This window comes from Heterocephalus glaber, unplaced genomic scaffold (genome assembly GCF_053883595.1).
Source record: "Heterocephalus glaber isolate CG9 unplaced genomic scaffold, H.glaber_assembly_v1.0 deba00001745, whole genome shotgun sequence".
Lineage (NCBI taxonomy): Eukaryota > Metazoa > Chordata > Mammalia > Rodentia > Bathyergidae > Heterocephalus > Heterocephalus glaber.
Window position 1 is genome coordinate 498,070 of NW_028258451.1, and position 14,431 is coordinate 512,500.

The window sequence follows — 14,431 nt, forward strand, 5'->3', positions numbered from 1 at the left end:
CTCCTTGGTTCAGTGAGTCACTGGCAAAAATACTTTCACATTTTATAAGTTGGCTTTTCATTCTGTTGGTTGTTTCCTTTGCTCTAGAGAAGCTTTTTAATAGATACAATACCATTTGTTGATTCTTATACAATTGTGGTTCTGTTGCAAAAGTCCTTATCTATCCCTGAGTCTTCAGGAGTTTTACCTAATCTATCTTCCAGCAGGTTCAGTATTTCAGTATTTAATATCTAGAGCTCTGATCCCTTTTGATTTTAATTAGAACATGGTGAGAAATATGGCTATAGCTTCATTTTGTGTGTGAATAATCCATTTTTCCAGCACTATTTGTTAAAGAGGCTGTCTTTTCTCCAGCATATGTTATTGGCTTCCTTGCCAAAAATCAGATAGCTGAAGGTGCTTGGGTTTGTTTCTGCATTTTCTATTTTGTTCTATTTATCTGGATGTCTGTTTTTGTGCCAGTATCATGCTGTTTTTATACTGTAGCTTTATAATATACCCTTCAATCTGCAATTGTAGGGCTTTCTCCTTTGCTGTTGTTGCCCAGGATTGCTTTTGCTATTCTGGATCTCTTCTGGTTCCATATAAATTTTAGGGTGCCTTTTCTAGTTCTATGAAGAATGGTGTTGGTATTTTACTTGGTTTGCATTCAATCTCTATATTGGTTTTGGAAGTATGGCCATTTTGATAATATTGCTTTTGCTTATCCATAAACAGGAGGCATCTTTCCATTTTCTGATGTCCTCTTCAATTTATTTTTTCAGGATACAGCAATTTTCATTACAGAGGTTTTTCACTTCCTTGGTTAGATTGATTCTCATGTATTTAACTTTTTAGGCCATTCTGAATTCTTGATGGGTTCATTGTTGGTGTACAAAAATGCTATTGATTTTTGTGTATTTATTTTGTATCCTGATACTTTCATAAATTTTTTATTAGTTCTACAAGTTTTTTGGAGGAGTTTTTGGGTTTTCTATGTAAAAAATTATGTCATCTATGAATAAGGATAGTATGACTTCTTTCTTTCCTATTAGAGTCCCTTTAATTCCTTTCTTTCTCTTGATTATTCTGGCTAAATTTTCAAGGAATATATTGAACATGAGTGGTGAACACATAGTTGTTACTGATTTTAGAGGAAGAGCATTCAGTTATTTTTATCATTTAGTATGATGTTAGCAATGGATTTGTCATAAATGTCTTTTATCTGATTGAGATAAAGTCTTTCTATACCTTTTTTTTTTTTTTTTTGGGACTGGGGATCAAACTCTGGACCTTGTGCTTGCAAGGCAGGTGACAGAACCCCTGAGCTAAATCTCCGGCCCTCTATACTTATTTTTGTCAAGGTTTTTATCATGAATGACTTTTTTATGTCTATTGAGATCATTGTGTGATTTTTTTCTTGCTTCTGTTTATATGATGCTACACTTATTGCTTTACATTATGTTGAGCTCTCCTTGGAACCCTGGATTGAAGAAAGCTTGCTCATCATGTGTGATCTTTTTAATAATATGTTTCATTTTGTATATTGTTGAAGATTTTTACATCTATGCTCATTAAGGCTATTGGCCTGTACTTGTCTTTTTTTTTTTTTTTTTTTTGGAAAGTCTTTGTCTGGTTTTGGTATCAGGGTAATTCTAGCTCCCAGAAATGAATTTGGCAGTATTCCTTCCCTTTCCGTTTTATTGAAGAGTTTGAGGAGTACTGGTGTTAGATCTTTCCTGAAGTTCTGGTACAATTCTGTGGTAAATTCATCCAGTCTTGGGCTTTTCCTCGTTGGTGGAGTTTTTATTACTGCCTCTATTTTACTGGTTGTTATTAATCTATTCAGAGCTTTTATATTTTCTTGGTTCAATTTTGTTAATTCATGTGTGTCTCAAAATTTATGCATTTCTCTAGGTTCTCCAATTTATTGGAATGTACATTTTCAAAGTGATTCCTTAAAATTCTTAGGATTTTGGAAGTGTTGATTGTGATAGTTCAATCCTACTTGCATTGATACGAATTTTTTTTCTTTTTTTGTTATCTTTGGCTAGGGGTATCAACCTTGTATAGCCTTTCAAAGAACCAAATATTTGATTCACTGATCGTTTGTATTCTTTTGTCTTTGTCTCAACTTCATTATTTTTCACTCTGAACTTTATAATTTCTTTCCTTCTGTTAATTTCAGATTTGGACTGCTCTTGCTTTTCTAAAACCTTGAGATACATCATTAGGTTATTAATCTGTGATTGCTCTGCTCTTTTAATGTGTGCATTCACAGCTATAAGCTTCCCTCTTAGAATTGCTTTCATTATTCCCATAGGGTTTGGCATATTGTGCTTCCATTGTCATTTGATTTAGGAACTTTTTAAAATTTGTTCCCTGATTTTGTCTTTGATTCATTGGTTATTCAGTAATGAATTATTTACTTTCTATGTGTTTGTGTACTTTCTTTTTTTGGGGGGGGCTTTTGATTTCTAGCTTTACTTCACTGTAATCTGATAATATGCATGAGATTATTTAAATTCTTTGGTATTTATTTAGACATGCTTTATGGCCTAAAATATGATCAATTTCAGGAATATTCCATGTGCTGCTGAGAAAAATATATATTCTGGTTTTGGATGAAACACTCTATAGATATCTGTTAGGTCCATTTGTTCAGAGCTGTGATTTCACATATTTCTCTGTAAAATTTTGGTTTGATTAACCTGTCTAATTGTGAGAGTGGAGTGTTGAAGTTCTCTGCTATGACTGGTTATCTATCTGTCCTTCTATGTCCAGTAGTTTTCCTTCTATGAAGTTTGGTGTGCCAATATTTGGAGCATAGATATTTATAATTATCTCTTCTCACTGAATTGTTCCCTTTACCAGAATGTAGTGGTCATCTTTGTCCCTTTTTGTTGGGAGCAATGCTACATAATTTTAGGGAAAAATCATTTGGTTAGCCTAGTTCACCTGCCTACAGCCCACCTATGGCATTCTGAGACATAATTCCATTTTGGCCTCCAGTCACAACTGAGACCTCAGTGATCGGGTGATACTGTGATTCTGCAGGACAAGATTACACCAGCTGAAGACATCCTGGGAGGAACTAAATCTTCATCTACTCAATTATTTGTTGTTCTTGGATTGTTACATCTTGTTTACACGGACGTACTGAACTCTCTGCAAGTCATTTGTTACATTTGTTTCTCCCGATGCACTGAATAAAAGGTGCGGTAAAATGGGGCCTTTGTCTTTGCCGCCCAGAGCAGCACTGATCAGACCTAAAGCTCAGCTTCTTCTCAGTCTCATTTTTCTACCTTTCCTGTAATTCGCCTTGTGCTGCCGTGGCTCGCAGGAGACTAGGACTTACAGTAGAGGTTCTAGTAACATCCCCTTTCCCTGTTTCATACATCTTTTGACCAGTTTTGGCTTGAATCTGTTGTGTCTGAAAATAAGACAGCTACCCGTGCTTGCTTTAAGGCTCTGGTTGATGGAATATTGTTTTATATCCTTTCACCATTAACCTATGAGCTTCCTTTTGTATAAGGTGGTAGCATTTCTTTGCCCTATCTACTAGTCTGTGTCTTTTGATGGGGAGTTGAGACCACTGACATTAACAGTTGTTACTGTAAAGTATTTACTGAATACTCTCATTGAATCATTTCTCCAGTGCTGATTCCTACTCTAGAACTTCTTAGTCTTAAAAATTATTACTCTCCAATTTCGTATTACTCTTCTGTTTCCTACCAATTCCTTGGCTGTCCTTTACAGCAAAAATGTGGTATGAGTGAAGGAATGGTATTCACTTTTCTGTATTTACTTCTTCCTCTTCATTTCTCTACAACTCACTTATCAGGGTCTGTTGTGCTTGCAAATCCACCAAGTGCACCCCTATGAAGTGCCACAGCCCCAGGCACGTGTCACTCATCTGGATATTCCACCAGCTGTGGTCTTTACCCTGGGCAGTTCTAATCCCCAATCTCCTGCTGTGAGTGACACTGTTCTAGTACTCTCAGCTGATGATATACCAATGGGACTGGACAAGGGAATGGGAACTGGAACCAACTAGGTAACCAAAAAGAGGAAACCAGGCCTCCCTGTGATTCATATGACCACAAGAATATGCCAATATGACATCTATTTTAAAACCATGTGGGAGTGGCCTGGGTACTATTAGAAACCAGAATCTGAATTTTTTCTCACCCTTAATCCTCTGTAGGACACAAAGAATCAACCCTTTCAGCATCAAAGGATCAAGGACTTGAGTATCCAGGTCTCTCTCCTCCAAGTAATTAAGGTAAAGAGAAGGGACATATTCAGGGTGAGAAGGATCAGTGGTAAGCAACGAAAAATAGAATAAGGGAACGGGGGGGCAGGGGGGGAGAAATGAAGTATAGACACCTGTACAGAACCAACCATTCTTTACTTAGCCACCATTGTGAAGATGAATCCCATAATCCCCACTCCTGTGCAAACTCATTTGTAGGATTCTAGACCAGCAAAGATTCAGTCTTTAGGAAAGTTTAAGTGTCAACTAAGGTTCCAGAGTATTGTGGAAAAAATATGAGAAGATACCTTAGAGATGGAGGTAAAGACAATCATCCTAAAAACAGTATTTCCAATTCTAGTTCCAGTATTTGTTTGTTTGTTTGTTTTACCATAGTTAGTAGACAATTACATTTAAGAATGGCTGAAACCCAGGACAAAACTTATGCCTTAATTTATTAGAGTTTTGAAGGTGGGTGTCCCTAGGTTAAGTTTGAATAATAAAATGAAGACCCATACTTATTTTAAATCTTACTGTTTTTTCAACCCCAATATAGTGAATTTCTCTCTCATCCACACCTCATCACTGTAATAGCTCCTGACTTCACACATTCTAAGCCATGAGAAGGAGACACAGGGAATCACTAGAGATTTTTAATCAGAAATGGGGCCTGTCTAGAATAATATTTTATAAAAATGTCTTTGTAGTTATAAATAACAAATGTATTTTAGGGGTTTCCCAAGAGTGGATGGGTAATGAGAGTAAATGTGTCTAAGAGTCACAGGAAAGCCAAGTTTTTGGGAGAATTGAAGTGAAGAGAAAGACATAGGGCACCATTACCATGAAAGAGACTGGTCCAGATGCCAAGGGAATGCAGGACACAAGGGACTCCAGGGAGAGTAGTGCTGAGCAAAGTTTTAAGTTGTCTGAAGTTGGATTGTTCTTCTTGCAACTGGGCTTGTGGGATGCGCCTTCCTGTTCTCCATAAACTGCCTTTACTAAAGCACAGGTAGGTTTTGCTTCATGGTCCCAAATGGCCCATGATTAGCACAGTGGGATCTGCAGAAACACACCCAGCAAGGCTGTGCAAGGCGAAGCAGCTAAGGCGAAGGAAAGAAGCAAAGTCTCAGCGTGGACTTCCATTCTCCCATAACCTCACTGCCTAGCCAGGCAAAGGCCAAGGGAAGTGGCATCAGGACTGAGCAGGGCAGGAGGAATTCCTGCCAGTGTGCTGCACACTTCCTTGCCTTGTTAGTAGCTGAACTGTCTGGAGTGGCCTCTGGGACAGCAAAGCCTCTAGAGGGCAAAGGCTGGGCCAGAATCCAAGTCTGTTGGTCACCAGTTACCTAACTGGACACAGCATGGAAACAGGTCAGCATTTTCCATAAAGGGCTGGAGAGTGCGCATCTCTTCCTTGGCAGCACAGGGTCTGCCATGAGCTCCTCAGCTCCTCTGTAGCACGGACAGCACCATAGATGCTGTGCCCAGAATCAACTAAGGACATTGGTGCTGGATTTCCTGTCACCTTCATATGTTACAAAATATTCTTTTGATTTTCTTGAGCCATTAAAAAAATGTAAACCCAGTCTTGGCTCTGTCATACAAGGCAAACAGAAAATGGGCTGGATTGGGTCCCTGATTCTAATTGTCAAGTATCAGTCACTTCATCTTTGAACTGAGAGTAACAATGCTCATCTCCTCACTTTCTATAATTCCATGTTATGGCATAAACTGTGCCCTGCCAATACCCAAAGCCTTAGAATGTGACACTCAGAGATAGGACCTCTAAAGGAAACTTAGTTGAAGTGATGTCATTCTGGTGGACCCTAGTCCAGTTTGACTGGTGCCCTCCATAGAAGATGAGATTACAATGCAGACCTACACAGAGCAAGGACTGTGAGGGAAATGGAGAGGACCGAGCCATCTGCAAGCCAAGGACAGAGGCCCACCACTGACCTCAGTCTCCCAACCTCCAGAACCATGAGAAAATGTTTCCATTATTTAATCCCCTCCTCTATGGTGCTGGGTCATAACAGCCAAGCCAAACTGATCTGCGCTCTTCCCATTTCAGTGATGACTCCCCAGCTCTAACCAACTGTATGATGGAGGTTTTGAAAGAAGATACCAGCAAAATGCTGTCATTTCTCTCACTGAGAAGTATAGTCTGAACCCTCTCACCTTGGACCTTAATGGAGTGGGGACAGACTGGACTTGTAAGACACACAGTTAATGTCCATGGAGAATTGGAGAATTCACTGGTGTCGAAAAATGCCACACAATCTATGTAAAAGTTCTAAGCAGAGAAGCTGTTTTTTGCTTAACCATCCTCTCTTTTACTGTTTGCCTCTAATTCTTCTCTCCTTAGTAATAGTTTCTTCCATGTTCCTGACTCTCTGAAGAAGAAAGAACCGGGCACCCAGTTCCTAAACGCTGATATTCACAACACTGACCTGACCCTGTGTCCCTTACAATGTCTGAGATGTTTCTAAGAGTCTACTGCTTGTCTGCAGCACCTACAGGAAATCGTGAGGAGCCTTCAGTTTCTGTCACCTGATTGGTTCTGGTTTCATCGTCCCTCCTTCTGACCCTCAATAAAACCTCTTCTAAAGGCAGAGAACTTGTTTTACTCCACAGAAAGTCAGGAGCCTTCCACAAGAAAGCATCTCAGCTGGGGGTAAGTTGTAAGGGACAATTTAGAAGTTATTGTTTGAATGCCTACTAGATGACAGACATTTCCTACCTCTCAAGTGGAGCTGCCCATTATCCACCTGATGAGGACAGCTACTGAGCTCCAACTTAGAATGTTCAGAGTGCACGAGGTACTAGGTACATTCAAAAACTGAGTGCCAAAAACAGGGTATAAATGATCGCATTAACAATTTTTGTTCATTTGTATCGTTTGTTGTTGAGTCTGGGTCTTTCTAAGTTGTCAGGGTGGCCTTGTACTCACCATCTTCCTGCCACAGGTTCCCAAGTAGCTGTGATTGTACATTTGTGCAATCACCGCAGCCTAAAAATTTATTTTGATAACATATTCCAGTGATATTCTTTTGGATATGTTGAGTTAAACATATCGCTAAAATTTGTTTTTTCTAAAATTTTAAAACTTTTAACATGGCTACTAGAAAATTGTAAATCCCATGTGTGGCTTGCACTTGGGCTGACATTACATTTCTATTGGACAGTGTAATTCTAGGGAGAAAGCATCTAACGAACTGGGTAGTATTCTAGAGTTTACACACTAGTGCTCAGGGTATTAGGTTTGAAAAATAAAGTCAATCAGCATGTAAACAAAAAACAACTTGGGGGGAGCGGCTGTGGCTGAAGAAGTGGCTTTACATCATGGGTCAAACCGGACCTTGCAGGACATATTTAGGCTAAGGAATGAATATTCAGGAAGAGCCAGGTAAGGGAAGCTCAAAGAGAACAGTACTGTGAGCAAAAGGGAACAGAGATCATGGAGTCCCTGAGACAGCAATGCAATGCATGGATGAGGAGGTGACGGGGCTCAGTGTGAACTGGGCATGTGTGGAAGATCTGAGTGGAGGGATGAGGTATGAGGACAGACGGGCAGACACAGGCACTGGCTGACTGAGTTGGGATGGAGGTGAGAGACAGCACTGAGCTGAACAATGTCATTATCTTCATTATTATTTTTATTTACTTATTTATTTTGTGTGGTACTGAGGACCTAACACAGGGGCACTCTGCCTGAGCTGTACCACCATGCTTTTGTTTATGAATTTTCTTTTGAGATAAAGTCTCACCATGTTGTCTAGGTGGCCTCAAATTTGCCACTGTCCTGCCTCAGCCTGCTGAGTAGTTGGGATTACAGATGTTTGCTAAAATGCTTTCTTTAGTGTCATGTTGGGTTTTTTTGGTCTTTTACAAGATGTTTTGATTTCTTCCATGAGAATGGATTTTAGGGGAGGAGGCAGCAGGTTTAGGATCAACTTATTTGTGAGGTTAGTGAAAATATGAAGGGCTACTGACAAGGGTAGTAGGGTAGAGATGATGCAGTATATTCAGTATTAATAGGGCTAGAATTGGATTTCAGGGTAAAGAAAAAGCAATCAAAGGTGCATTCTTCATTTGGTACTTCCATGACTGAATATGTAAGCTCAGAACAGAGTATTGGGACAGTGGCTCACTTGGGAAGAACAGGATATTTAAGAGTGTCATTTGAGTAGTGTTAGTTTGGAGTTTTGTTGGGGCCTCTCATGTGGAGATGGCAGGAACTCAGTTGATTATATCAGGCCAGAGCTCTGGGGCAATGCTATGGATGATGATTTAGGTTACAAGTTGTCAACATGATATGCAAACCATGAGATTGGATTGTATCACTTATAGAATGATTACAGATAGAGCATGGGGGCGTATGGTAAGGCACAAACCCAAACCTGGAATGAAATTTATAGAATAAAATCCTCGTAAATTGGACCAAAAAGAGCATGACCAATCAATTAAAGAATGAAGACTGTATCTTGTTTGCATGTTATTTTCTCAAAGCAAAGACAGTTATATCTCTGGAAGGAAGAACTCTGATGGACCCTGCGTCACTGGCAATCAGGATAAGAATAAAGATAGGACCGGTGGCTTTGGTGACATGGAGTCACTGAGCCTCCTCCAGGGCCCACATCCAGTGAAGTGCAAGGAGCCCAGGTCACCTGCAGTGAGTCTGGAGAAATGCGAGGAGAAGAAGTGGAGGGGAAGTTGGGGTTGTCCCTTCCAGTGTCTGACTGTAGATGCGTGTCACAGAGAGAAATCTTGAGAAAGGAATGGCGCTGGAGTTGGAAAGGAACTTAGACCAAGAATCGTATCTTTTAAAGGGGAGAGTATAATAATATTTATGTCGCAGTGCGAAGAAAATAGAAATGAAATCCTGGAAGGTTTTTTGGAAGAATATAGAAGAAAAAAATGTAGGAGGCATATTTTGGGGAAGGTGAGAGAAGGGATCCAAAACAAATGTGGGAGGTCAGTATTGGGGATGGAAAAGAATTCTGAAATCAATCTTAAAGATGAGGGTGAGAATATGCTAAAAGTAGAGTGAATCACAAGGAAGTGCTGAGTTCCCATTTCAAATACATGGTTATAAAATGTAATCGCACACTGAGATAGCTGTGACATTTGGCAGTCGCTTCCCCTCTCTGAGCTGTGGTTTCATCTTGTATTGTATGATGGTGATGTTTGGCCCCAAAGCAGTTTGCTGTAATCAGAGCTGTTGGCATGTACTAGGTCTTACCACACATGGGCCATCCGGGTCAGTCAAGAAGCTCCATGGCTCACAGCTCTCCCCCACCTTACAACTAGGGTGCATCCATAATTTTGCAACATAGTCTTGTTGGCCCAGCCCCATCTGTCACAGCCCTTCCTCATTGTATTGACATCTTAAAGTCAATGAGTTAGAGATTATTGAGTATATCATCTTCTAAGTGCCTTATAGGACGTTTTAGGACAGGAACAGAAAACCTGAATTTGTTGAGGAAACAGGGTGGGAGAAGATTATGAACATAATTCTGAAGGAATCAGCCAGACTGAGGTCAAATTCTGGCTATGGTATTTTCTAACTGAGAGTATTAAACAACTAACATAACCAGTCAAAGCCTTAATGTCTTCACGTTTACAATGGTTTTATGAGTATTATAATATTTTTAACATCTTGAGTATATTCAATGCCTTATGTAAATGAACACATGCAATCTTCAAGAGCCACTGAGAGCTCTACAGGGTGGAGATAGCTGTTTGGGGTGGACAACGTTCAGAAATAGCAGCGATTACTGTTGGGAACATTGTTTTTGTCTGACCTTGAGCTTCCACAATGTACAGCCCACATCTGAGTCCCAAGACACAGCACAGACCCTGGTGAGGACGAGTTCCCATTTGTTAGTCACATGGTCTAGCCAGGATTCCCATGTCTGTTCAGGTTTAATCCTCACTTGAAAGTCTGTTTCCACCCAAAAATCACATTCATCCTGCAGAGGAGTAAACTGAGGCTCAGAGTTGATTTTGTTCAAGAACTCACAAAGATGAGATGTCCAAGAGAATTCAAACACATACAGATTTATTTAACTTAGAACCTAGGGTTCTTTACACAGTAAAAACAGTGACTTTGAACTGGGGGTGATTTTGCCTCCCTAAAGACACTTTGTCATTATTGGAGGGAAGTTGCTAATGGCATGTAGTGGACAGAGGCCACAGATGTCCCTAAACATTCTGCAATGCACAGAACAGCCCCAAACAACGAAGTATCCAGTTCAACAGTGCCAAGGTTGAGAAACCCAGCAGCACTACATTACACAGTGTCCCATAAAGACCCTAGCAAAAGAGACAAGGAAAGATAAGAAATGGAGAAAGTAGAAGGGAAATGAAGGAGGAAAATCATCATAACAGGGTACAAGCACATGTGGGTAATTCTGAGGAGCCTGTTTCAAAGGCAGTGCCATATAGCAAAGGCTCTGGAATTAGTTAAACTGGCTTCCCAAATCTTGCTGCCTCCATTGACTGGCTGGACATGATGTGGATAAGTTCAGTAGAATCCTTGGGCTATAGTTTTTATGATGATAAAATAGAGATGAGAGAATATTATAATGGATATTAAACGTGAACAACTCCTGAGTATCTGCCATTTATAGACCAAGCTGGACCTAAATCCTTCCTCTACCATTTACTATTTAAGTTACCTACAGCAGGCTTCATAATTGTTTTGGAAATCAATTTATTCCTATGAGAACAAGAAAAACAAACACTTCAGAGCAATTATGTAGACCAAACCAGACCCCATGTACAACAATCAACACGAAACATAGTCTCTAATAAGAACCTCACAAATATTAAGAAAATTTGCCACAGTCATACTCTTTATCTCACAGAACACTAAAATTGTACAAATTCTTGGCTTTCAAGAGAGGATATAAAACGGGGATGAAGACTGGGTGAAAAGTAGAGATGGGGTCTTCTTTACTGACTTCCTTTTGCACAGAATCCAGACATTGTAACATATTGCCACATAGTACCATGAATGTTCAAGACTCTCTTCAAATATAAACTCTAGGAAAACCCTTAAACTAAATAAAACACTAAGCAGACAACAGTTCCAAGACTCACACTGGGGAGGGACAAGATCCATGAGATGGCATGAACCTGTGGCAGAAGGAGAGCACCAGACTTGCTTCACACACAGATTCATGAGTAGAACCACATTGAACCGATGATTGTGAGTCTAGTGTTGTCTTCAGTATGTTAAGCTGCCTCTGCTCCATGTTGTGTTACCTGTAGATCCTCAGTTTAATATTCCAGTTGGTGGAGAAGTTGTGGTCATCCTCTTAAGTGAGAGGCAGATGTGTACTTATAATTGTGAGAATATGGAGAACTTTCCTTTCCCGTAAGAACATCCAAAAGACATCCAATTTTATGGTATTACTGGGCACCAGGATTGGTAAAATGATTCACTTGGTGGAGTGGGAGCTATAGCAGCAGGTGACATTGGGTCTGAATATGGAGGCTGTTAGATGAATCCACTCCTGAGAAATGGTCTTTGTTGAAATATTTCAGGTATGGGAAGCATGGAAGCCAACATCTCAATTCCTCCATATGAATCTGAAGGGATGCTCCATGAGTTTGCTGGCTATACTGTTCTGTGGATACTCCCAATGATGCTACTCTCACTCACTTTTGTCCTTGGTGTGCTGGGCAATGGGTTGGTGATCTGGGTGGCTGGATTCCGGATGGTGCACACAGTCACCATCATCTATTACTTGAACCTGGCCTTTGCTGACTTCTCCTTCAGTGCCACCCTACCTTTCCTCATTGTTTCCATGGCCATGAGAGGATTTTGGCCTTTTGGCTGGTTCTTATGCAAGTTCACTAACATCATGATGGCCATAAATCAATACGGAAGCATCTTCCTGATTGCTGTCATTGCTCTGGACCGCTGTATTTGTGTACTTTATCCAGTGTGGGTCCAGAACCACCGCAGTATTACTCTGGCCAAGAAGGTGATCACTGGACCCTGGATTCTTGCCGGAGTCTTTGCTTTGCCAACTTTCATCTTCTCAAATACAATAAATGATCGACAAGGGAATGTTCACTGTTTGGTCTCCTTGGAATCTTTGGGATCTACAGAGGAAGAGCAGGTGAAGATACTCATTGCAATATTACTACCTCTTGGGATTGTCCGGTTCATTATTGGCTTCTGTATGCCCATGTCCACCATCTTCATCTGTTATGGGCTCATCACTGGCAAGATTCATAGAACAGGCATCATGAAGTCCAGCCGTCCCTTTTGGGTTCTCACTGCTGTTGTGGCTTCCTTCTTCATTTGTTGGTTCCCCTTTCAACTGATTGTCCTTCTAGTCTCAGTCTGGGCCAAAGAGATCACAATGTATGAAGATAATTACAAAGTACTCCTGGTACTGATCCCTCAAACAATGTCCCTGGCCTGCTTCAACAGCTGCCTCAACCCAATACTCTATGTCTTTGTGGGTCACGACTTCCGAGAGAGACTGATCCACTCCCTGCCCATCAGATTGGAGAAGGCCCTGAGTGAGGACTTGGTCCAGACCATCAACACAGCCGCCAGTTCTGGGGCACCTCTTGCAGAGGGGGAGTTAAGAGCAATGTAAGAGGGGCTCAGGTTTCTCTCTCATCCTACCCTGATCCCACCTCCAACTTTATTTCTTCTTGATCTATGCCCTAGAATATTTGCTGTGGAAAAATACTTCTATGTCCCCTCACTTGGAGGGAAAGAAATAGATAATGAGCTCTATTGGTGTTTTGTTTTGTTTTGTTTTGTTTTGACCTAATAGTGTATCCTGATCTAAGTGGAGGTGGAGAAAGAATACAAGAGAAAAATGAATGCTGTGGACTCCTGGGACTTAGGTAAGATCATGTAAATTAAAATAAAACTTAATTTCACCATTAGGTAAAATGCTTGCTATGACGTTTTTATACTTTGGTAAAGGGGCCATAGGAGACTGAACTCAGGGAACACTGAGCTGCATCTCCAAGCCTTTTTATTTTATTTTGATACAGAGTCTGACTTAGTTGCCAAGGCTGGCCTTGAACTTGCAATCCTCATGCCTCAACCTCCAGAGTATCAGGGATTACAAGCATGCACCACCAGTTGCTAAACTTCTTTTTTTTAAATATACGACTAAGGAAGTTTCTTGTTATTCCCAGTTTTCCAAACATTTTCCTTTTTAAAAAAAATTATGAATGCTTATTAGATTTTACTAAATGTACTTTCTACATATATTCAAACGATTGTGCCATTTTTATCATTTTACTTATGTGATCATGAAGTATGTTCATTAATATTTGAATTTTAAACCATTCCTTCACATCCTGAACTAAAGCACACTCACTTCTGGTGTATTTTTTCATGGTGTATTTCATAAATTTGTAATCTATCTCCCTCAATTTGCTTAGCATGTCAGCATTTACACAAAGATGACTGTTATTATAATTTCCTCTAATGTCCTTATTGTGCATCAAACTTGCACTGGTCTCCTAAAAGACATTGGAAACTCTCCGAATCTATTCTCTGCTGTTGTATCTTTCTTCAGTGTTTACAGTTTCACTAATGAAGCCCACAGGGTCTAATATTTTCATTCAGAGAAGGCTTTTAATAAGAGGTTCAATTTCGTTAATAGTTACTATCTTATTTAGGTATCTTTTCCTCTTTTAGCTTTGGAAAACTGTAATATGTAAGGAGTTTACTCATTTCATCAAAACTGTCAAATGTACTGGCATAAAAGACATAATTATGTATGTAGCTTGATAAGGTTTCTTTGAAATAACAAAAATGTAAGCTTTCTGAAAGCAGAGATTTTGGTCTGTGTCATCACTGATGGATCCTCATCTTCCATGTGTAAAATAGTGACTGTTGAGTTCATTGAATTAATGAGTAACAGAATTTCTATTGAATTAACTCAATCAATAAATATTTACTAATGAATTAATAAACAATTTTATCACTTAGGTGCTGAGTGAGAATCTTTATTTAAAATGAACTCCAACCTTAAAACATGAAGGAGGCCAAGTTCATATTTATAAACTTCCACGTGTCTTATTCTTCCATAGTTTTGAGTTTCTGCTTGAAATAAAGGACTCTGGTTAACTGCTGTCTGGTGAATTTGTTTGTAAATGAGCCCACCCATAACATTATTCTACCCATTTCCTTGTTTTCTACTAATAACT

General features: G+C 39.8%; 1 protein-coding gene across 1 annotated transcript; it reads left to right on the top strand.

The window, feature by feature from the left end:
- The first annotated feature begins 6,566 nt into the window (after positions 1 to 6,566).
- LOC101706116 (N-formyl peptide receptor 2) lies at positions 6,567 to 14,192 on the top strand. The gene is made up of 2 exons (XM_004866747.3): positions 6,567 to 6,908; positions 11,786 to 14,192. Exon 2 carries the CDS (start codon positions 11,788 to 11,790, stop codon positions 12,853 to 12,855), a length of 1,068 nt encoding a protein of 355 aa, XP_004866804.2. The 5' UTR covers positions 6,567 to 6,908; positions 11,786 to 11,787; the 3' UTR covers positions 12,856 to 14,192.
- Positions 14,193 to 14,431: the final 239 nt, after the last annotated feature.

Coding starts and splice junctions, on each gene's coding strand:
- LOC101706116 (XM_004866747.3), top strand. CDS start 11,788: ATGGGAAGCATGGAAGCCAACATCTCAATTCCTCCATATGAATCTGAA.